The sequence below is a fragment of the Lontra canadensis genome, unplaced genomic scaffold (genome assembly GCF_010015895.1).
Source record: "Lontra canadensis isolate GAN:19392208 unplaced genomic scaffold, GSC_riverotter_1.0 scaffold30, whole genome shotgun sequence".
NCBI classification, from domain to species: Eukaryota; Metazoa; Chordata; class Mammalia; order Carnivora; family Mustelidae; genus Lontra; species Lontra canadensis.
The window spans coordinates 16,403,340-16,427,778 of NW_022631024.1; the positions used below are offsets into that span (position 1 = coordinate 16,403,340).

Here is a 24,439-nt window from a genome sequence, read left to right on the forward strand (position 1 = left end):
CTGTCAAGTTCCAGCTCCTCCAGAGGAGCTTGGGGCCAGAGAGCTCGGCCTGCGTGGTTCCCATCTGCGAGGGCGTTTTAAGAATTCCAATCTCTGGATGAGGTAGAAGGTGCCGATGAGTGGGGGACGGCAGGGGGAGGGCAGCAGCAAGTATCTCAGTCCCCTACAATTAGGTCTTTAAAGAGGCTTTATAAAGGGCACTTGCTAGATTGTCTTCACAGTGGTCTTTTTATCTGTAAGGCTTGAAATTTAAAAAAAGAGATTTTATTTATTTATTTGAGAGAGAGAGAGATAGAGAGGAGCACAAGCAGGGAGGAGAGGGAGAAACAGGCTCCCCTCGAGCAGGGAGCACGATGCGGGGCTCAATCCTGGGATCCTGGGATCATGACCTGAGCCAAAGGCAGAGGCTTCACGACTGAGCCACCCAGGTGCCCTGAGAGGCTAGAACTTTTTAAAAAGTAGATCAGATGTGTTAATTTGTATATAAAAAGAACTACAGGGGTGCCTTTGGCTCAGGCCATGATCCCGGGGTCCTGGGATGGAGCCCCCTAGGACCCCAGCATTGGATTCCCTGCTCAACAGGGAGCCTGCTCCTCCCTCTCCCTCTGCCTGTGCCCTCTCCTGTATCTCTCTATCAAATAAATAAATAAAATCTTTAAAAAAAAGAACTACAGAGGTTAAAAAATCCTAGTGAAGTTGGCACAAGCTGCGGAGGGCCGCGTGGCCGCGATCCAGGCACTGATACTCACACCCTTGGACTTAGCGGTGCTGCTCTGTGGAAGTCCGCCTCCAGTGACGCTTCCTGTGTGAGAAATGACACACGGACAGGATGCTTCTTGCAACACTGTAAGAGCAGAAGACTGGAAACAGTAACCTGAAATGTCCACCAGGTTTTGGTGCTTTAATGAAATACTACTTTCCAACAGGAAAAACCTTTTACACGGATCTGGCAATGGTACATTCTGAAATGATGGAAAGAGCAGAGTAGCACGGACAGTGCCTTACTACTGTTCATGCAGAGATTGGAGATGAGGGAAAATACACTTCAGAAAAACGTATGTGCAATAGAGAAGAGTCTGGAAAGGAGCCTCAGAGGAGGGGAGGGAGTGGAACTAGAAGCGGCCTGTTTTCTGGGGGTGTCGGAAGTAGGTGGTGGGAGTGTTGGGGGAGTCATCCGTTTGTGCCTTTCTCAGGCTTCTTTTGAACCTGTGATTCTGTTTCCTATAAAAAATAAGACGTGGTTCAGAAAGTAATTCCAAAACATGACAAAATCACTTGTGAATGTTGGATCATTCTTCTTGGTGGCGGCAGACCCTCCCGTGTAGAAGGTGCTGGTCAGGCCTTTTCCACCTGCACCAGCCCCCCGGGGCCTGACGGGTGCAGGCCAAGGGTGGAGGCTCGAGGGCTCCCGCACCACCACTGAGGGCCCCGCCTGGGACCTTCGGAGAAGCCCCCAATATCCCCTCCTCGGGTTCGCACGCAGGGAACACGTAGCCCTGGGGTTGGTGGTGGACCCCTCGAGCACGGACACCTTACGGAACGCTGCTGCTCTCATTGAGATTTTGTTTTTTGTTTTTTTTTTTAATCTGTGAAGGGTAAGTTTAATTCATGCATGGAGTGAGAACTTCAGGACTGCTGGGGCAGAAAAAGTATGGACTGTTTTTAAGGTTCGAATCTGTATTTTTAAAGTAAGATATTCATGTTTCATCCTTGCCAGTGGTCTTTTAACATGCCAGAGCGACTCTGTGAGTCGAGGTCCCCCTTCACAGAGCAGCAGAGCTCCTTCGTGACACTTGGAGATTGTCTCTCAGGTTAATCTTCAGTGAAGAATGTGTCGCCTTGTCACCCCGGCAGGTTTATGTGGCCCTAGACCTTTTCACTGAGTGGGTCGTGAGTGAGTTGTTGCTTGTGCGTTCACGCCAATCCCAGCTGCATGTTTCCGGCCCAGTCTGCCATAGTGCGTGGGTCCGTGGGTCCACCAGTGCTGCTGGAAGAGTACTTTAGGGGGGAACTGGACTTGGTCGTCTAGGGAGCCAGGCACATCACAGTCGGACGTGGCGTGCCATGACTGTTGTGTTATGTTTACAGGGTGCTGGGCATTTGGTTTAGATAAAAGCATCAGATCCCACTGGACCTTGAAATGCACCATTTGTTATTAGCCATTCATCCGAAAGATGATTTCAGGTCCTGATGCTCAGTGCGGGGAAGGTCTCCCAGAAAGTTAAAGAAGGGTTTCTTCCGAGGAGCCTGTAGTACCGGGGAGTGGATGGGAGAGCCAAGGAAGGAGCAGACCCCAGAATCACAGGAGTGAAATGTTTATTGTTCATGAGAGTAGATCTGGGGTGGAGGCCTTGGGGAGGCGCAGGGGTTGTGGGAGGTTGTGGGCACCTTCCGGTGGATTTACCTCTGCATGAGAGCCATTGACCTCCTTTGGCTGATTTCCCCGAAGACCGCCCTTTTCTAGGAGCGGGGGAGGGTCTGGGCTGGAGTGGCTGTGATCTGCTCTCCCTTGCGCCGTGTCAGCAGCCCCTGCAGGCCATCTGTGTCCGGCTCTCCTTGTCCCTAGGGGAGTACACGGCGCCCGCGCAGGCTGTGTGGCTTCCGATCTTCGGAGCCGCTAAGGCCAGCAGCGTTCTTGTCCCTCTCAGTACCCCTCACCAAGTCCTCTGCTTTTCTCGGCAGGTTTAAGGGGCTCAAGCCGACTGTTATCCTTCTCTCCCGAGGAGTTTCCGACGCTGAAAGCAGCTGGAGGGCAGGACAAGGCTGGCAAGGAAAGGGGCGTCTTCGATCTGTCGTATGGGCCAGGACCAAGCCTCCGCCCTCAGAGTAAGTACACTGCGCTACCTGTCTGGGCACGTGTGGGAACAGCGGACTGCCTGCCTCCTTCTGCCATTCTGCTGCTTAGAAGCATGCGTGCTCTTCTGGGCAGGCGTGCTTACTGACCCTGTACCTGTTCCCTGCCTCTGCGAGTTACTCCCTAGGCTGGTCTGCGGGTTGAGCACACCCTCCACCCACCCTCCACCCATCATTAGACATTTGTTCTGCTCTGCTCAGGTGCTCATGGCAAAGACAGACCACGGCCCGTTCACTTTGTCCCTGATTCAGAAGGCTGTTTTTCTTTTTCTTTTTTTAAAGATTTTGTTTATTTGACAGAGAGCATGAGTAGGCAGAGGGAGAGGGGGCAGAGCAGGGAGTCTGACATGGGCCTCCATCCCAGAACCCCAGTATCTGACCTGAGCTTAAGGCAGATACTCAACTGACTGAGCCACCCAGGTGCCCCCGGAGCCTGTTTTCTAAGCCATTGGTTCCTAAACCGAGCCAAATCCTATTAGGAGCCTTTGCAGAGTTTGTTAAAAAGTCTGATTTCCAGCCCTGCTCCATCTCCAGCCAGATTAGCGCCTGTATTTCAATGTGCCCCGCTGGGGATTGTTTGTACCCAGCCTAGGACTTGTCTCCACAGTCCCCTCATCTGGGGTCTGGCCAGGGAGTTGCTGGATTATAGAGCAGTACTTGTGGGTAATATATGTATATTTTAAAGGTCTTTAGTGGTCAGAGATTTAAGATTTTCTTCGGGAATGAGATTTTTCATCTGTTCCGACCAGGGATTGTGAAATGGTTCTTGTTTGAGTGTGGGAGGGCGGAAGGCAGGGCTTGATTAGGTCTTGAAACACGAGGGACTTCTGTCTGCTTGTCTTCATTCATCCGCAAGGCACCCAGCGTCAGAACTGATGCCCTGTAGACGACGTCCTCACGAGGTGACGCTTTAATGGCGCGTACTGCCTTCTCAGTTGCCTGTGCTGGGTTATTTTGTCTGCTCCAAAGAATGTCACCAAATTCCTCAAGCCAAGCATTGTAGCTTTCTGGGATTAAAATAAGCTGCTTTGTAGGACTATAAAAAAATTTAGACCTAGAAGAAGTTTCTGGGATCAGTTCCATCTGAAGCAGGTGTGGCCAGAGTAGTGACCAAAGCCCTCACCCAAGACTGCGTTCAAGGTGGTACAGTTGCTGGGAGCCGACCCTGGTTTTGTGGCTCCTATGCTGTGTCTCTTTCTCTTAGGGGTCAAGTACTCGGGGACCTTGTGCTTGACTGAGAAGGGTCAGGCTCATCTCGTTTCTTGTTGGCCTATGATTCCCCCAGAGCTTGTTAAACTTGACGGTGGGAACCCTCATCTGGGACAGACAGATGGGTTGGCAGGTTGCTGTCTGTGACCTGCAGGAGAGACCTCTGAGCCAGAGCAGGAACAAGTGGGGGTGAAGGCCTGGTGGGTAGCGCCGCAGACCCTTCCACACCCCAGCTCGCAGGGAGAGGGGCTTTGCTTTACCTTATGAACTGTGAATCTCTGAGCAGAGCTATCACAATGAAACTGTTGAAACATGTCAGGACTTACACCAATTTTCAAGGTTTTATTTCTAAGTAATCTCTACACCTACCTAACATGGGGTTCGAACTCACAGCCCCAAGATCGAGAGTCACACGCTCTACCGACTGAGCCAGCCACGTGTCCCAGGACTTACTCCAGTTTTAACTTAAAGCCCAGTGCTGAGCCTAGTGCTGATTCTGATGGTCCGTGTTTGTGGGAAAAATTAGCCCAAGGCTATTTTCATCAAGGCTGTCCTGATTTCTTTGTGTGTTAGATCTGTGGGTATGTGTGCTTTGTTAATTCACGGAAGACCGTGTCTTGTTTACGCTTGCCTTCTCTGTGAGTGGACCTTGTTTTGTGTTTCTCTTACAATCAGACTTCCCACAGCAAGTTCATAGTCATCGGCCCGGCGCCTGCCTCCACCTTCCCTGACAGATTCAACCACTTGACTCGACTCTCCACTTTTGGGTTTTTTGTTTTTGGTGAATGAGGGGGTCCCTTGACCTTCAGAACCTCACACGATCCCTCCTCCCCCTTCCTCTGTCCTCCCCCCCCCTTTTGCCCCCTTTCAATTTCCAGATGTGACAAGCTGGAGGGAGGGCGGTGGGCGAAACATAATTTCTGCCACGTCTCTGAGCGCCTCCCCAACTGAGCTGGGCAGCAGGAACTCGATTGCGGGAGACGGAGCCCCCTCCTCGGCATGCACCAGCGATTCTAAGGACCCCTGTCTCCGCCCGGCTCAGCCTGTCCGCAAAGGGGCTTCACAGTTCGTGGGAAATGTATACCACCCACCTACATACCATGACATGCTTCCTGCTTTTGTAAGTTTTCAGAGTATGCATTTTTTTCCCCCACGAAGTTGGGTTGCTCGCGTGCAGCAGAACCTCCTCTAAGTGGTTGAATGTCCACCTCGGTTCTCCTCCCAGTGTCTTTGCCCTGACGTGCCCTACCTCAGAAGTCCGCATTACTTCTGCATCTTTCTCTCCCGTTTTCAAACCTTAAGGGTCTTCGGCGTTCTTTCCCTGGTGATGTGGACATTATCTTAGCCTTGGTTCTTTAGAAAAAGGAGAGGCAGGCATTGCCTATGACACCACAAGTCCCCTGGTGTACTTCCTGACGGCAGGAAAGAGATGGGGGAGACGGGGGTAGGATTAACTGGGCAGTTCCAAGACTTGCCTGTCTCTTCTTCCCAGTTTCCATTTTCCAAAACAAATCCGAATGCAAGTGACTTTGGCATTTGAGCCGTTACCAGAAAATCCTATTCATTGATGTTATGTTTCAGATGTGTTCACCACAGTCATCAGAGAACCAGGGTACAGTGGAACGAGGATCTTTTCCCCTTCCCCAGCTCCGTCTTGAACCCCGTGTTCCTTTTAGACAGTTCCAGATGAACGACCAAGATGGGTAAGGCTTCTGTGTTACATCCCGCGTGGAGAGCGCGCCCCTGTTAGGGGGCGTTGCGCGAGGTAATGGGCTGATATACCGAGGTGCTCTGTCTTCTGCAGACCGCAGTGGGCCTGGAAACCAGCCTGGAGCTGCAGGGTGTGTGGGGTGGACGAGGTCGGGCTGGGCTTGTGCGTTTGGGACAGAGTTGAAGTTCTGGAACGTGTTTGTGGCTGCTGCCCTAGGCGTTAGTGCCGAGTATGTAAAACTGAGGCAGAGCTCCTCTCTGGTGTATGCTTGTTATAGGCTTCTTTTAAGAGGAGACGATTTAAGTATTAAATGCAGCTATGAATCCTTGCAGTGTGGGACTTACTTCTGGGAAAAGTATGAGGTTTTACTTCCATCTGTATGCTGGACATGAGGTCAGATCTTTACTCTTCTCGCCCTCATCAGGAAGGAGAGCAGGCTGGGCACGACTCGTCCCATCCGCCCGCTGAGGCAGCTGGTGGGCCGGGCACCGCGGCCCACCATCATCAATGCTGAAAACCTGAAGGGCCTGGATGACCTGGATGCAGACGCTGACGACGGCTGGGCAGGTGGGTCATGGGGCTTTCCGGGCCAGAGCCGCTCGCTGGGCAGCCGACTGGGCGTGTGTCCGTCAGCATGCGGGAGTGGGCTGCGGGGCGGGCGGCAGCCTCGGGTTGCACCCCCGTGGGTGCTCACTGGCGGTCCCTTCCTCACAGAGCCATGTCCTCTGTTGGTCTTTGGTCTCGCGCTTAGCTTTAGGGAAGGTTTTGCTAAGTTCCGAAGAAGACATTTTAGAATGGAAAAATTAAACAAAACCATCAGTGGGGCAGTGAGCCCCAGCTTCCCATCACCTGGCTTCAGCAAGTACCATGCCCTGTCTGCCAGCCTGCTTGTTTTCTCTTAAAATTCTTTTTGTTTATTTGCTTTCAAATACATTTTAATTACATGGAAAGGTGCTCATCTTCACTGTGCAGTTTTGACAGAGGGACACATGTGTGTAGCACATTTCCCATTGAGAAGACTTTCCAGAACTTTCCCCTGCCAGCAGGCCAACCTTCCTCCCCCGACTCTGCCCAGGGCCTCCCCTTTTGTGAGGGAGGTTCCCTTATGAATAATATTTTCATTTGTCTTTGGCAAATACCCAGGAGTGGAATTGTTAGGTCAAAGGGAAGATGAGTGGTTGGGCCTGTGAGACCCACCCACACCTTTCCCCGTGGCGGCCAGGCCAGGTGACATTCCCAGCAGCACGGGTTGAGAACGGGGTTTCTCTGCGCCCTCACAACACTTCCACGTGATTAGTCTTTTTAATTTTAGCCATTCTAGTGGGTGTGTAGTGGTGGCTCATTGTGCTTTTAATTTGCATCTTGCTGATGACTAATGATGATGAACAAGTTTTCATGTGTTATTTGGCTACTGGTGGTTTGTTTTTTTGAGCGGTAGGATACAAGTCACAGATACGAGTCCTTTGCAACTTCATGTTTTACAAATATTTTTTCCTATTGTTCGCCTACCTTGTTTTTTTTAAGATTTATTTATCTACTTGAGAAAGAGAGCATGCGCACGTGCATACAAGTGGGGGAAGAGGCAGAAGGGGAGAGAGAGGGAGAGTCCCAAGCAGACTCCGAGCTGAGTGTGGAGCCCGATACGGGGCTCAATCCTAGGACCCACGAGGTCACAACCTGAGCGAAAGCAAGAGTCGGACACAACCAACTGAGCCACCCAGGCGCCCCCTTGTCTGTTCACTTTTTTTTTTTGCATTGGGTTTTGATGAGCCCAAGTTTCTTTATTTTGAAGAAGCTTAATTTATTAGTGTTTTTTAGAGTTATTTCCTTTGTGTCCTGTCTAAAAATCTTTGTCTCCCCTTGACAACAAATATACCCCCTTACTGTCTATAGTTTCAGCTCTCGTTTTTGGGTCTGTGGTCTATGTTGAATTAATTTTTGTGCGACAGCCAAGAGTCCAGGCTTGTTCTGATCTATAAGGCTGTCTAGTGGTTCTGTACTACTTGTTAGGACTTTCCTCTCCCTGTTGAATTTTGCTCTGGCACCTTTGCCAGAAATCCATTGACTAGATAAGTGTGGGTCTATTTCTGGACCCTGTTTGTTTCATTGATGTACTTGGTCATCCTGTAGGTTTATAGTAAGTCTTAAATTCAGGCTGTGTAAGTTTTCCAGCCTTGTTCCTTTTCAAGATTGACCGTTTTTTCAAGATTATTCGACTGTAAGATCTTTTCATTCCCATATAAATTTAGAATCAGCCTGTCATATTTGCAAAAGGCCCACAGGCATTTTGGTTAGGACTGTGTTGAATTTATTTCTGGATAAAATGGTATCTTCCATTGATACCCAGTGATACCTTCCACCTGGGTACGGGGTGATTCTGACTTTTCTCAGCTGTGTTTCAGTTTTCAGTGTGGAGGTCTTGAACCGCTTTTGATAAGTTTATTCCTAAGTAGTGTATGTTTTTTGATGCTGCTGTAAATGGCATTGATTTTTTAAAATGTAATTTTATTTTCTATTTGGTGTTTTATATAAACAGTTGATTTTTGTTTATGGTCCTGTACCAAGCACTTTGCTGAATTTACACTGGGTCAGTTTTACTAGGTTTTGTTGATTTCTTAGAATTTTGCCTACAGATAGGGAAAGTTTTGTATCTTCTTTTCAGAGGATATGCCTTTTATTTCTTTTTCTTGCCTAAATGCAGTGTGCTACTTCTAGTTCAGCGCTGTATTCAGGTTCTTTGTTCCTGGCCTTGGGGAGAAAGTGTTTATAGTGTTTCACCGTTAAATCTGATGTCAGCTATAGGATTCTGGGTGTTCTTTATCAGATCGAGGGATTTCCTTCTATTTCTAGTTTGCTGAGTGTTTTGTTTTCTAAATCATAAATGGGTATTGAATTTTATAAAATAACTTTTCCTATGTCTGTCGTCATAAGATTTTTGTCCTTTATTTTGGTAATCTAGAGGACTGCATTAATTGATTGGTTGATATTTGTTTATTTATAAAATATTTTTAAAAAATTTATTTACTTGATAGACACAAGTAGGCAGAGTAGCAGGCAGAGGGAGGAGAAGCAGGCTTTCTGCAAAGCAGGGAGCCCAACTAAGGGCTCTATCCCAGGACCGACCATGACCCCAGCCAAAGGCAGATAGATGCTTAACTGACTGAGCCATCCAGGCGTCCCTATTTATTTACTATTTTATTTTATTTATTTTATTTATCTATTTAAACCAACCTTGCATTCGTAGAATAAGCTCCACCTTTTTGTATGCCTAGATTCAGTGTGCTGATATTTGATTAAGGTTCTTGGTGTCTGTGTCCGTGGCAGATATTGGTCTCTGATCTTCGTTTCTTCTAATATCTACGTTGGGTTTTGATCTTGGGTTATGCTGGGCTCAAAAGAGGACTTGGAAAACATTCCTTCTTTACTTTTTGAAAGAGTTTCTGTAAGTTTGGTATTATTTCTCTCATAAATACCTGGTAAAATCCACCAGTGAAATAATTTGACCCTGGAGTTTTCTTGATGGTGACATTTTTGATAATAAATTTAATTTCTTTGGTTAGTTGCAGGGTTACTCAGATATCCTTTGTTGTTTTTGTCTATTTAATAAGTTGTATTTTCCAAGGGATTTGTTCATTTCTTTTGAATTGAATTTATTGGTATAAAGTTGTTGATCTCATTCCTTTTCCTTTTGATGTCTGTAGGCTCTGTAGTGCTAGACCCTCTTTCATCCCCAGTAACTGGGTAATTTTCTCTTTCCTCTTTTTCTTACTCACTTCATCCAAGGAGGTATTCTTTTTATTAATCTCCATCTCTTAAGAGGCAGTTTTGACCTATACTTTTCTCCATTGTTGGATTGTTTTCTATTTTATTTATCTGTTCATTTTCATTATTAGGGCTTTCTGGATTTCTAATTTAATTCCATCATAGTTCAAGAGCATGTACTGTATGGCTTCAGTTCTTGTCAACTTACTGAGACTTATTTTATGACTAGGACATAGTCTGTCTTGGTGACTGTTCAAGTGCATTTGAAAAGAATGTGTATTGTACAGTTAGGTGTCTGTAAATATCAGTTTTGTCACTCTCAAGGTGGTTGATAAGTGTCCTTCAGATCTTGCCTACTTATACTTTTGTCTAATTCTCTCAGTTACTGAAAATGAGGTGTGGAGTTCTCTGCTGGGACCATGGATTTATGTTTCTCCCTTGAATTTTATCAGGTTTCTGCTTTGTTGATTTCGAAGCTGTTATTAAGCCTATGCACATTTTATAATTTTCATAACTGACGTATTGACCTTTTGTATTGTTTTCAGATGTCCTTTATCACTAGAAATGCTTCTTCTTGTCTTGGGGGGTCCCTTTTGTCCCATTTGAGATCATTGCTGTAGTGTTATGTTTTCATGGTGTGTCATTTTTCTCGAATCCTTTTCCTTTTGACCCATTTGTGTTTGTTTGAACTGAAGATCTAGACAGCATATAGTATTCGCTTTTTCATCAAATTGGCTTCGTAATTGTATTGGACTTTTTGTTTCCTTTTTTAAAAGGTATAGTTCATGTAACAAATTTCACATACCATTAAATCCATCCTTTTAAAGTCCGCATTTCAGTGGGTTTTAGTACATTCACAAGCTTGTGCAGCCATTTCCAGTGTCCAGTTCCAGAACATTTCCATTGCCCACAGAAGCAGCACACTGTACCATTCATCAGCAGCCACTCCCAGCTACCCCCCCACCCCCGCACACATCCTCTGGCAACCACTAATTTACTTTCTGTCTCTGTGGTTTTGCCTATTCTGGACATTTCATATAAATGGAAGCACACAGTATAGTGTGTAGCCTTTTCTGTCTGGCTTCTCTCACTGAGCCTGTTTTCAAGATTCATTTTGTTGAGCTGTGTGTTCATATTCATTTTTATGGCCAAAATACTCTTTCCCTGTATGGATCTCCCACATTTTGTGTGCCCACTTGTCAGCTGATGGGTACTTTCTGCGCTCTGAGCCCCTCAGGCTGGGGAGTGCCCTAGGACACAGCAGCGGCTCACAGATCCCACTGACCATGGCTCTGTGTTGCCCGGTTGGACTCCCATCTAGTTTCGTCTGCTCTTTTGTTCACTCTTCCGTATCTTCTAAGACATTCGTAAAATATTTTGTCCAGATTTAAGAACTGTTGTCTGTGGAAGGGCTCTTCCGACCAGGGCTGCTTTGCCATCACCCGAACCCAGAGCGGTCCCTCACTTTACCTGCGGTGTTTGTCGCGGTGGCAGCTGGCCGGGTTGCCCTCCTTCTCCTCTGGGCCAGTATGAGTCCTGACTGGAGGAAACCCCCAGTGTGGCGCTCAGCCTTGGCTTCTCGGTCTCCCCGGCCCTGCTCCTGTTGTAGGCCTGCACGAGGAAGTGGACTACTCCGAGAAGCTGAAGTTCAGTGATGACGAAGAGGAGGAGGACGTTGGGAAGGACGGCAGGCCCAAGTGGTAAGGACGCCCCCGTCCCTGCTCCTAGTGCCACTCCCTGGGGCTTGACGAGCGCGGGTGTACACGTGTCACTGCTTATTGGTGCAGCCGTGGGCTGGTCATCCTGCCGAGTGCATTTCCTGGTCACGGGCAGCCTCACACGGGCCAATACGGTTTCTCCTCTGCGGATGGGACAGCCGTGTGGGCCTGGAGCCGGGGCGTGCATCCCGGCATGGCTGGCTGGCTGAGCGCTGCTGGTTTTAACTACTGTGTGCCGGTGTTTTCCCGAGTGAGTGTGTACACCACTTGCTCCGCACATGACCTATGGATATGGGGCCCAGAAAGGTCTCTCTGCCAGGAAAGTTTGGGAAACCAGCAGGCTTCACCTAGCTTCTTTACTCCATTGTTGCCCAGAGCCTCCGGCTGGCGTGCTAGAGCATGTCAGGGATCTTTGGGAAGCTGGGAGAAGCGCAAGTGGGGCACGTGCCGCCTTTCCTGAACCTAGTGACCATTTCATTCCTTTTCTCTTTTCTGAATCATTTCATTGGACTCATTTTACCGGTAATGCCCTATAGAAAATACTTCATTGTAGTTTGGTCCCTCTAGTTTTTGTCATAATACCAGTAGATTGATTGGATAGTACTTTTATTTATTTATTTATTTATTTATTTATTATTTATTTATTTGACAGACAGAAATCACAAGGAGGCAGAGAGGCAGGCAGAGAGAGAGGAGGAAGCAGGCTCCCCGCTGAGCAGAGAGCCCGATGCGGGGCTCGATCCCAGGACCCTGGGACCATGACCCGAGCTGAAGGCAGAGGCTTTAATCCACTGAGCCACCCAGGCGCCCCAGTACTTTTATTTTTAAAGTAAATTCCACTCCCAATGTGGGACTCAAACTCAAGACCCTGAGATCAAGAGTCTCCTGCTCTGCCAACTAAGCCAGCCGGACTCTCTGGCTCGTACCTTTTTTTTTTTTTTTTTTTTAAAGAGTTTGTTTATTTGAGAGAGGAGGAGAGAGAGCACAAGCAGGAGAGGGGCCGAGGGAGAAGGAGAAGCAGGCTCTTGGCCGAGCAGGGAGCCTGACTCAGGGCTCGATCCCAGGACACTGGGATCATGACCTGAGCTGAAGGCAGATGCTTAACAGACTGAGCCACCCTTGTATCCCAGCTAGTACTTTTAAAATAGTACCTATGGCTGCTTTAATTTGCTTTTTAATTTTATTTTATTTTTGATACCAGCAAGTATGAATGCTTTCCTTTGTGTGGGATTGCCTATTTCCTTTGTCCATATATTTATTAGACTTACTGTATCTTCTTTAAAATGTGATTAGTGTTTTATATTGTTTCGCTATTAATGCTTTGATGTTTTTCGTTTTGTCAGTTTTATTGTCAATAACTGAATGTTTACATAGTTGAGTCTGCAAGTCTTTTTCTTTGTTATTCCGTGTTATTTACTTCAAAGTCCTTCTAGAGGGAGTGGGTAGGGATCTTCTGCCACTTTTTCTCTGATACACAAACAATTAACTAATTGAGGCTTCTCTAACTTATTTCAATGCCGCTTGATTTTAACTGAAGCTTTGAATGCACTTGGGAAATATCTATGGGTCAGTTCTTGGAACACTAAACCCAGAAGGAATTGTGAGCAAGAATTTAAATTAAAGGCAAAACCATACAATTTTACAGACTTACGGAGCCATCGGACACTGCTCCTCGTCTCTTTCAGCTGACGTGAATGGAATGTTCAACTAAAAGAGTTAAGCATGGGTTTGGACCCAGCTTCGCTGCTGGCTGTAACCAAGGACATCTCACATTGAGATTCCCCAGACCATCCCCTCCCTGAACCTGCACTCTTTTCGGTGTTTTCTGAGTTGGTTGTGAGTCTCCTCCTCCAAGCTCCCTGGTCTTCCTTAAATCTTCTTTGTTCCCCATCCGTGATGGGCTCCTGACACTTCCCTGGACTCCATCCTTCCTGCTTATTGTCTCTGGGACCCTGGGACCACATCCTTTCTTCTCCGGACCTTTCAGAGGTTAGAAGCTCAGGTCCTTCCTCCACACGGTGCCTTGGTCGTCTTTCCTGGTGCGTCAGGAGCCTTGTGTGGTGTCGCCGCCTCTCACGGTGACGTCGGGAGTCCTGGCAGTCGCCGGCCCTCTGGACCCAAGGCAGCTTCCTGGCCTCATCCTCCCTCTGCCCTCCCCATGCCCGTGTGCACGGACACGCGTGGACACACACACACTAGCCACAGCTGACCTGACCCGCTGCTTTTCGCTGAACTCCTTGACGTATGCCGGGCGCTGCTTTGCACGAAAACAGTGCTTGGTAAATGCCCGCATTTTTTTATCCTGGTGCCTTTGTTTCCCCTGCAGCATGTAAAGGTGGGCCCCGTGCAGACCTCCATTCCCCCCAGCCTCAGTTCGGAACCCCTCTTCTGCTCCTTGCCGTGTCTGCTCTGCTTCCTCCTCTTGCTCTGCTCTGGCATCGTCCAGTGAGTCCTCGTTTGCTGCTCTGAGGAGAATTGATTGAGCTCCTCCTTTATGCAAAGCAGAGGGAGGGAGCCATAGTCTAAGGGGAAGGACCGTCGTCTGGGGGTCTCAGGTTCAGATCTGTTTGCTCTTCCTGGGAAGATAGCTCCCCAGCGTCTCGAGACTCTGTTACCAATTCTTTAAAATGGGGGAGAAAGGACTTAACTTCCTGTAAACCAAGTAGTGGATGTGGAAGTTTTTTTGCATAAGAGTGACTTGGTGAATGTTGGTGCTGGATTTTGGTGTTCCCGGCGTGTCCTCTCACCCACGCAGGCTAGGTCTGTTCCAGGGAACGACATTGGTGTGTGGACAGCTGGCTTGGGGATTCCCGAGGCCCTCTGACGGGTAAGACCAAAGCGCACTTGGGCTGACTGGGAAAACTCACACTCACTGCGGTCTGTCCCAGGAGCAGTTGGGACCCCAGACGGCAGCGGCAGGTGTCAATGAGCTCCGCGGACAGTGCTGACGCCAAGCGTCCCCAGGAGGAAGGAAAAGACTGGGGTGAAGCAGTGACCCGTGTCATCCGGAAAGTGCCAGAACCTCAGCCACCTTCCAGGAAACTTCACAGCTGGGCGTCCGGCCCTGACTACCAGGTACCGTGGTCACTGGAGGGGTTCTGTGCCTGTGGCTAGCTCGGGAGACACATGGGCACGTGCGCACCCACTCTCCTCAGACTCCTCTCACCGAGCTCCAGGACCGCCGCACAACGGTCATCTGCTTGTTTGCTCTCTACGATTGCACTTCACTGAGTTCGTGGTTTCTGAGAAGTCCTAGGTGGCCATTTTTCTCTCTTGATTTTTCATTGACAAAGTTTATTTTTAAAATTTTGAAACAGTCACAAACTTGCCAAAAAGTTGGAAGCACAACACAAAGAATATTTTCCTCTAAACCATTTTTAGAGTAAGTTGCCAGCCTGGTCAGGCCCTGTGCCCGCAGAACGCTTTGGTATTTATTTTCTGCCTCGTAGGTAACCACGGTTAAAACCAGGGAGTCCGCGTTGGTGCCTCACCGGCATCAGGGTCTCAGCCCCGTCCAGCCTGTACTGTTTGCTCCGTCAGTGTCCTTGCTGCAGAAGAGTCCACTTCCGGATCATGGGCTGCCTCCAGTCTGGAGGAGCCTTCAGCCTCCTTCACGCTCATGACTCTGACCCTTACCGAGATTGCAAGTCATTTATTTTGTGGAATTCACCTCCAGTTTCCAAGGTTTCCATTTTTGGCTAGAATGTCTCAGAGAGGACACTAACTCTTCTCCTTGTATCGCCCCATGTGACTGATCCCACTCTGTCCACGCTCTGACAGCCATCACTCTGATGGCTCTCTTTTTTTTAAATGATTTTATTTATTTATTTGACAGAGAGAGAGATCACAAGTAGGCAGAGAAGCAGGCAGAGAGAGAGGAGGAAGCAGGCTCCCCGCTGAGCAGAGAGCCCGATGCAGGGCTCTATCCCAGGACCCCGGGATCATGACCTGAGCTGAAGGCAGAGGCTTTAACCCACTGAGCCACGCAGGAGCCCCATCATCACTCTGATCTCTTAACTAAGGTTTTAATGCTCACAAAATTTCACACCATGGAGTTTCTCTCATCCACATTTGTAACTGATAAGAAATTTGTGGGGAGATACTTTGAAAATATAAGTATTCTGTTTCTCATTAAACTTCCGGTTTCTTTATTCGTATCAGTGGGTTATAGTCTGTTCTCATTGTTCTGAAGCTCCGGCTGTCTTTGATTTAGCTCTCAGGAGCCTCTTCAGGCTGGTGTCTGTCCTTATGTGTCCCATCCATTATTAAGCAGTTTCTTTGCTTTCTGATACGGGAAGCTTTTTTCTTTTCTTTTCTCTTTTTCTTTTTCTTTCAATCTTCTTTACCCCCCAAGTAAGCTCTACACCCATCATGGGTCTTGAACTCACGACCCTGAGATCAAGAGTTGCATGGTTGGTCTCAGGCAGGCACCCCGGGATAGCTTTTCTAAGGTCATTTTGTGCTTACCTTGTCTTGCTCTGGAATCAGCCCTTAAGATACTTAGAAACCAATATATGGGTATCAGGAGTGCTCACTCCTCCTGGGCCTGCTTGGTGGACAGGGTGGGGACAGGTGTGTGTGTATATGCAGATGCATGTGTACACACAGACGCATGTTCGTGTCTTCATTATTTGTGTTTCTGTGTAGAGAACCGTGACTTCACAGTGTTAGCTCCGGTTCTACACAACCCAGCTTGGTTCTTTCCCACCGTGTATCTGTAACTCCTCTTTCCAACAGTGAGATATCTGTTCCCGTCATCCCTAGTGTTCACACTGACTTGATTAGTCCCCCTGTGTGTGACCAGTCTCCCATTTCTGCCCCCTCCCTCTCTCCCTTGCACCGATGCCCTCCTTGCCCTCTCAGTCATCAGTGCCCCATCCCCCCACCCCACATGGATGCCCTGAATCTTCCTGCTGGGCCACTTCTCCTTGTGAATTGCCTCCTCACCCAGCTTGGTTGGGCTCTAACTCCCACACCAGCTGCACCTCCACATGGATACCATCCTCTCCCTGCCTGGGCTCTGACCACCTGCTCTTAGCCACCAGGGCTGCCTGGCACCACATGCCTGCCTTGCCGGGCCGTGCTTCAGGACTTCGGGACTGATTGTCAGGAAGCACAGAGTTAGGTCTGAGAAAGGCATTAATTCAGATATATTTGGGAAAATAATGCCAACAATAATGAAACTGCCATTTTTAAGGCACTTCAGCACTTAAGGGACTCTGGTTCCACATCTTATAAAATGAAAATGCTTTTATCTTCAGTCTTTTCTGTCAAGTACCTGTTGTGTGCCAGGCACTGTGCTAGGGTTAGGGAACCACAAAAGTGAAACAGAATTGACACCGAGCTTTTCTTGGAAGTTACCGTGCAGTTAATCCAGATTTCATTCCTATCTGGGGGTTACTCAGTATTCCAAGAAGGTCTCACTTTGATCTGCTCATAAACGACAACGTGAGGTAACTGAGTCAACAAAGAAAAAAAATCTCTATAATTTCATGCATTCAGGCTTCTGAAAAGTTCTGACGCTTTGCAGAGCATGAGGTCCATGAAACGGCAGCTACTGTTAGGGCGCTCCAGGTATCTTGTGGAGTTCGACATGTGCCCTTTCATTTCTGGGAGCCCTGGGGTATAAGGTAAATGACGATGTAGGCCCTGGGGTGCCCCTGTGCGCAGCGTTCAGAACACGGGGGCAGGCCTGGTCCTGGGCAACGTGAAAGGACAGTGCTCTCGCACCCCAGTCCCATCTTCTGAAAGTGTTTCTCTGCTTCCAGGTTCCAAGTTCCTAATCCTCTCTGGTTGTCGTTATTGTCTCTTGATCATGAGTAGTTAACTTTCAGGAGGAAAGTCCTTGACTGCAGTGAATGTGTTGCATGGCGCTTTTGTGGAGGGCCCACGAGCACGCGAGGAAAGGCACAAATCTTGTTTATTGATTTTGGAGGGCTGGGGACCCTTGTATGCGTCTGCTACGAGCACCTAGCACAGGAGGCTCTGTTTTGGAGGGTCATCCCCCACTGGAATTTCGGTGACCGGTGCTGAATTACACCTGCCTGGCGTCTGTGCTGCGATGCTCTCTGCCTGCAGCTCCACTCCCTGCACGTCGGGGAGCCCCCTTCCCGGGGCTGGGAGGGCGTCCCACTGGTTGTCCAGTGATTGGAAACCAGTGGGAGACTCAGAAGCAGATGAAATGGCCCCAAAGAGATGTTTTTATATGAAGAGTCACTTTGAAACCGTATGTGTGACGGTGAATTTTAATTTCTTGTGCCTCTTTACACCCGGAGGTTTCTATATTTTCATGGGAGAAAGAGGAGAGCCGTTTTGCAACTGAGATGATGAATGTGGGGGTGTCTGCTCCTTTCCACTAGCCGGGGGGGGCCCTGATGTTCTTGTGTGCGCGTTAGCTGTGGCGAGAGCTTCCAGTACTGTTCCCCGTGTCAGTCACGGTGCAGAGCGCTTTGCATGGCCTTCGTTGCACGTGCACTGTCCCTCGGGCCTCCTTTGTCCCCGGCTTACACAGGGGGAGCTAGGGTAGAGGACACTGGCACTTGTCCAGACCTCACTGCAGATTAGTAAAGGGCCAAGCAGGATTGAAACCCGGGTCCACTCGGCGCATGACTACTGCTGCCTCTTAAAGGTGCTCAGGGGTCTTGGGAAGGAGAGCTGATCGCATGGTGGAGTGGCCCGTTTCCTGGGCTCGGGCCTGTTGTTTCATCCAACTTTATTCTCTGGGCAGAAGTCCTCGCTGGGCAGCATGTTCCGACAACAGTCTCTTGAGGACAAAGAGGACAAGCCAGCCCCACGGCAGAAGTTTCTGCAGTCGGAGATGTCTGAGGCTGTGGAGCGAGCCCGGAAGCGCCGGGAGGAAGAGGAGCGCCGAGCCCGGGAAGAGAGGCTGGCTGCCTGTGCCGCCAAGCTTAAGCAGCTGGACCAGAAGTGCAAGCAGGCTCAGAAGGCGGGCGAGGCCCAGAAGCAGGCAGAGAAGGAGGTGCCCCGATCTCCAGGCACTGAGAAGCCGCCCCCACAGGAGAATGGCCCCGCTGTGCGCAAAGGTAGGCGCTGGGCCTGGTCCCGTGAACCGGCCACCCTGGGCTGTTGGCTGTGCTCTGTTTGCTTCTCCCTGGCCTCCCGGTGCAGCTGGCAGCGGCCAGCAAGGGGATGCGGGAAGCATGGGTCGTTGAGTTCTGGCCTGAGTTCACATCCTGTTGTAGCTACACACTTTGCCTCCCTGGCGCTTGTTTCCTTGTCTGTAAGACAGGATGGAGTAGTGTGTTCCTGCCCGCACGCCGAGGGCACGGGAGAGCACGTACAAAGAGCACTGGGCGCAGCTTCCAGATACGGAAAGCGTGTGTGTTACCCATTTTGTCCTCGTTGTCTTAGTCGCTGTTCTCGTTCCTGCCCCCGCCCAGCCAAAGATGCAGGCGCTAGCACAGGGTCCTTTTAGCTCATTTAAGAAAATCACAAAGAACGTACCTTTATGGCATTGAGTGAAGCCCACCTGCTCTGCTCATTCGAGTGCGTTCTTCCTGGCATTAATTCTGCAGGGAGTGGATCACGTGGCTCCGTAAGGGACCTTGAACACCGCTCCTGCAGCGGTTTGAAAGAGTACGGCCAGCTTTGTTCTTTGTGATTTCTTCTTCTTCTTCTTTTTTTTTTTAAAGATTTTATTTGCGAGAGAGGGAGGGAGAGAGAATGAGCAGGGAGAGAGGGAGACGGAGAAGCAGGCTTCCCGCTGAGCAGGGAGCCCAATGCGGGGCTCGATCCTGGGACTCTGGGATCATGACCTGAGGTAAAGGCAGACACTTAACTGACAGAGCCACCCAGGCACTCTTCTTTGTGATATCCTTAAATGAACTAAAAGCCCCTCTTTTTAGGAGAGAAGAGCCTGATGCTGGGTTCAGTCCCTGAAGGCTGCTCAGGTGGGTGCTCTGGCCGGTGAGCTCTGAGAAACCGACAACTGTTCTGTCCATTTCCTTGCCTGGAAGTCTGGGTGTAGCCTGTGCCCAGCCCCAGTACTCACTGAACTGGAGAGTCTGGGAAGCCGGTGCTTTGGTGTGAGCGCCGCTCCGTTGAGACAGGTCCTTGGGGCAGACCTGGGTGTTGTGTGTGCCCCTGCCCTGTGCTTCTGTGGCCTTCCTCTGGGACGTACCGCCAGGTCTCTGGGGTTTGCCTGGGGGTTTGATTGTCCCCTGCAGTAGAATTAAGAATGCAGGCATTAATTATACTTCAGTAAAGCTGAGGGACCCACCTCCATCCCAGTGTGAAGCTAGAAAGTTGGGATGGGGGCAAGAAAGAGGGAAACTGTTCTCTTCCCTTCTCTTCCCTTTACCAATGAGGAGGCGGGCAAGGAGAGGCGCGGTGACTTGACGTGGGGTTGACGCCGGCTGCTCGGATGATGGGTGTGGGCTGTCCTGAGCGGGTGGCTGCTGTCTGCTTTGCTGGAGCCCTTTTCAGTAAAACCCTCTCGCCTGGAACAGAACCCCAGCCTCACCGCACACTGTGTGACCCTGGCAGGTCACCTGACCTCTTAACCCTTCGCTTTCTCACCTCCAGAGGGATGGCGTCCCCGGGGGCGTCTGTGAGCTCACGCGTGCAGGCAGGCCTTAGCACGTGCCTGGGCTTGGGGCTGGGGGTCGGCCGGCCATGGAATGTCTGCGCCAACAAGAACGAGTGTTTGCCGTAAACGTTCAGACAGCCCAGCTTTTGTGAGCTCACTGCAGACATTTTTCTCATTATTTGTCCTCCAGGCTCTCCTGAGTTCTCTGCCCAGGGAGCCCCCAGCACGTTTTCAGAAGAAGCCCCCACGGCTCCTCCAGCCGTGGCCCAGAGCGGCGGCAGTGAGGAGGGGGCCAGGGAGGCTGGGTCCCCGGCGCAGGAGTTCAGCAAGTACCAGAAGTCACTTCCTCCCAGATTCCAGCGCCAGCAGCAGCAGGTAAACAGGTCGGAGGGCTCCGTGGATGTCCCCTCCCCCTTAGGGGAAAACAGCTGTCTGGAATCTCTCCTCGCATACCCCCATCATTGGCAGGGGGGCAGGGGCTGCGCCTGAAAACTTAGAGCCTTAGGAGAGCAGCCCTGGCCATTTTTCATTTTTCCAAGTGATTTCTCCTATGAACGAATAGAACCTCTGCTGGTAGCAGCTGGTGGTGTTGTCCGATGTTGGCAAGGAAGCGGTGGTGGTGTGTGCACTCAACACCGAGCAGTGCACTGTGGCTTCTCCTTAGACCAGTGGTGTCCACCCTGGGACCCTCCCAGGGAGAGAGGAGGCCCGGGAGGACTTGCAAAGCTGTTGGAGAGGTGTGTTAGCTTGGGGCTAAGGATGCAGGTTTGTAGGTGTTGAGTTGAACGGATTCTGATCCTGATTGTGCAGCTTCTCTAGTTGGGCGTGGCCTTGGGTGGGCGGGGAGGAATGAACTCATGCCTCGGCACAGCAGCCGGGCCCTTAGGGCACCTGCGGACTGGCTTATCAGTGTCATCAGTATCCTCTTTATTAGTGGTCCCTAAACCTCAAAAGGGACCTTGTCTGCCCTGGGGAGGATGACCTGGGTCATTGTTGTCATCACACCAACTCTCGTGGCCCCGTTGGAGCACTCCCTGGCATCTGTGTCTTCAAGGAGGACGCGTGGAGGAACAGGTTCTACAGACAAGCGACGCACTTAGTGGGAGACAGGTGGCATGTGGACATCACGTCGCCCGGCAGCCAGATGTGGTGTCCGTCGTGGTTAGCCGTCACTTAGTGTGGGTCAGAACATGTGTGCCCTGGGGACACACATCAGGGTCTTCAGCCTTTTCCAGAATCTCTTTTAGTTGCTTTTAAAGCCTTCACCTCAGCTCCTCTTTTCCACGGGCCCCCGCGAGGTATTTTGGAAGCCCCCCAGCTCCTGAGCTACAAACAGGAGGTGACATCCCTCGTGCTGTGGCGGTGTGACAGTGTGAGCCAGCGCCATGCGGTGATTCGCAGGCTTGGCGGGGAGTTAACCGACCGGGAGGATCTCCGGGGTAGCTCCAGCCAGACACAGCTGTGAGGGTAACGCTGCGGGGCGGGGGCAGGGACAGGGACCGCCGAGTCCTTCATCCAGAATAGAAAGGAGTCCGCACGCACCAGGGCAGCTGAAGGAGCCGGCCAGACAGACCGTCTGGTTAGCTTCCCTGAGGGCCTGGGGGCCGTTCCGGGGAGCTCTGTGTGGAGGCTGGCAGCCCGGAGTGCTGGTCGGGGGTCGCCGAGCTGTCTGGCGCGCCCGGCCCGGGCATTCCGGTTTGTAGAAGGGAAGGGCGCAGCCGGTCAGCTCTTCCCCTTGTCCGCCTCTGCACCTGACTCCTGCTGGAAGGCTAGTTTTGGGTGTGCTTGTGAGGGCGGCCCCAGGGGTCAGTGATGCCAAGGGGGCAGGGCTGGAACTGAATCCTCACAGGGTCTCGGACCTTGACTAGAATGTTTTGCTGATACTCATCTGTTCGTGCAGCGACTTTTCTGTGTGCTGTGACTGGTGGTCGGAGGCAAGGGTGCCACTGCTGTGAGGGGAGACGGGCGATGTGAAACCCTCACCTGCCCTTAGGGCACGGAGGGCAGTCCCAGTGCTGCAGGGCAGAGGCCGGCCGCCGGGGACTGCCATGGACTGCTGTGGGGCTGCCCAGAGCAAGGGTTCTCTTAGCGCAAACCTGAAGGAAGAATAGGGCTGAGCCAGGATGGCGGGGACAGGAGCCTTCTAGGTGGAGGGCCCCGTGTGCCACCAGGGCCCCACGAGGCAGGCAGTCGTGGGCGCTGAAGCTCGAGGCAGGTGGGGCGGCTCCCATGGGGCCTGGTGGGATTTGGGCTGCTCCGCCGAGAGCTGTGGGGAGCTGTCAGAGACTCCTCGAGCCCGGGCTTGGTGTGACTGGGTGTGGGGGGGTATGTGAGTGTGTGTATGTGTCATGTGTGCACGTGAGTGTATGTGTTTACACATACACAAGTGAGTACACACGCAGGTGCAGGCTCTGCCCCGGGCACGTGTCTGACCCGGTCTTTCTTCCCGGTCAGGAGCAGCTGTACAAAATGCAGCACTGGCAGCCGGTGTACCCGCCGCCATCCCACCCACAGCGCACCTTCTACCCCCACCATCCCCAGATGCTGGGCTTCGATCCCAGGTGGATGATGATGCCTTCCTACATGGACCCACGAATCCCACCCACTCGCACCCCAGTGGATTTCTACCCGTCTGCCCTCCACCCCTCGGGTAAGCAGCTCCAGTGGGCCACGCGGGGAGAGGCTGGGATGGTGTGGGGGGAAGGGCGTTCCTTCAGGAGGTAGACCCACCTGGACTCCAGTCTGGCCTCTCCTGCAGCTCACGGAACCCGTCTGAGCTGTAGCTTTCTCTTGTTCGCATACAGTCACGGTACTAGTCACACGGAATCGCTGGGGACCGTCCTTCCGGTCATGCGTTATACATCGTTTTAATTAGTTCTGGTGATCTTGCTGTGTCGTTTTGTCCTGCTCTTTTTTTCTTTTTTAATTGAAGTTTATCTCTTTCCATTTGTAATGTTCTTTGTGCCTTCTCCCTTCCTTTTTGTCCTTGATTTGTCCTTCCCAAGGTTTGCGTAATGCCATTTTTAAAAAGCAGCTTTTGGATTTCTTAATTCCTTTATTTTATTTGGCTTGTATTACATTAATTTCTGTCTTTTCCTCATTAATTCCTTTGAAATTTTTCTGTTCTTTTTAACTATGTTGAATACTTAGGTCATTAATTTCTGATCTTTTGCTGTAAGTATTCAAATAAGACTTCAGTTATAAATTCCCACGAATGGAAGTTTTAAGATACAGCATTTTTATTGTTGTACAGTTTCAAATGTTAGTCTGATTTTGGTTCATCACCCTTTTTTGGTTGATGATTTTTAATGGTACGTTGTAAATTTTCCATTGAGTTTTAAGATTATCCTTGTGGTGTTAATTTCTTTTTTTTCTTTTCTTTTTTTAAGATTTTATTTATTTATTTGGCAGAGAGGCAGGTAGAGAGAGAGGGGGAGGCAGGCTCCCTGCTACACAGAGAGCCCGATGCGGGGCTTGATCCGAGGACCCTGAGATCAGGGCCGGAGCCGAAGGCAGAGGCTTAACCCACTGAGCCACCCAGGTGCCCCTTGTGTTGTTAATTTCTAATGTGGTTGCTTTGTGTTTAGGCAATATTACTTGGACGATAGAGAAAAGGAATCAGGAAACCTCCCTATAAATGCCAGATAGTCAATATTTTAGGCTTTGAGCACTATTCCATTTTATTGTTTTAGAACAAAAATGACCAGAGATGATAGTAATTGAGCGAGCCTGGTCACTTTGCAGTAGAGCTGCATTTTTAACAACAGGTGGCAGGTCAGATCCACCCCAGGGCTTTTGTGCGCCAGCCCGGTCCCGTCTGGACCGCTTGGCATTTGTTGAGATTTTATTTCTAGGCTCTTACATGATCCTTTTTTTTTTTTTTTGAACATTCTAGCTTTGCTTGAAAACAATGTTATCCTCCAATTGGACGCGGCCTGTTACCTGGAACTTGCTGACGGTGCTGTGTGCACGTACCTGTCCCACCCCGAGCTCCTAGCCCCGCTTGCCCACTTACCGAGAGGTGCGGGGAAAGTCTCCCGCTCTGACCGTGGCTCTCTCAGATCCCGGAGCCCGTTGGGTTTTACTTCCGTTGTCTTAGAAGCAGATAGGCGTGGAGCGATGTGTCTTGTTCTGCTCTTCCTGTCGTCACGTGGCACCTGCTGTCCTTGGCTGCTTCCTCCCTCTGATGTCCATTCTGTCGGATATTAATGTCATCATTCCGGTTTTCTTTTCACGAGTGCTTACTTGGTATCTTTTTTCCATCTTTTTACTGTCAGCCTCTCTGAGCCCTTTTATCGGGGGAGTTTGTACATACAAGATGTGTGTGGTTTTACACTCAGAAAAATCCGACTTAAGCGCCAAAGTGCCTCACTTTAGATCTTGGGGATTATTATATTCGGATTTCCTACTTTCTGTGCTTTCTGTGAATCGCGCCTTTCTCTGCTTTTCTTTTTCTTCATATTTTGGAACAAATTTCCCTGTTGTTTTGGTGGTTGTACTCTGTGTTTTGTTTCTACTCTGTGGTCACACGACGCTCTCACACACGCCTCTGACTTGCAGCAGCCAGTCAGCGTCCTTACCGCTGACCTGAGCTCTCGTGACCTCGTCAGTCTGTCTTCCTCTTGTTCCCTAGGATTT

General features: G+C 50.1%; 1 protein-coding gene across 3 annotated transcripts in view; it reads left to right on the forward strand.

Annotated features, from left to right (window-relative positions):
- PRRC2B (proline rich coiled-coil 2B) overlaps positions 1-24,439 on the forward strand; it is an 84,891-nt gene that overhangs the window by 36,447 nt on the left and 24,005 nt on the right. For all 3 annotated transcript variants that reach the window (XM_032866110.1, XM_032866109.1, XM_032866111.1), the window contains exons 6-14: positions 2,683-2,826; positions 4,941-5,182; positions 5,644-5,765; positions 6,198-6,340; positions 11,145-11,235; positions 14,142-14,328; positions 17,981-18,296; positions 19,992-20,176; positions 22,256-22,451. In XM_032866110.1, the coding sequence (XP_032722001.1) occupies positions 2,683-2,826; positions 4,941-5,182; positions 5,644-5,765; positions 6,198-6,340; positions 11,145-11,235; positions 14,142-14,328; positions 17,981-18,296; positions 19,992-20,176; positions 22,256-22,451 (1,626 nt within the window). The remainder of the gene's footprint in view (positions 1-2,682; positions 2,827-4,940; positions 5,183-5,643; positions 5,766-6,197; positions 6,341-11,144; positions 11,236-14,141; positions 14,329-17,980; positions 18,297-19,991; positions 20,177-22,255; positions 22,452-24,439) is intronic.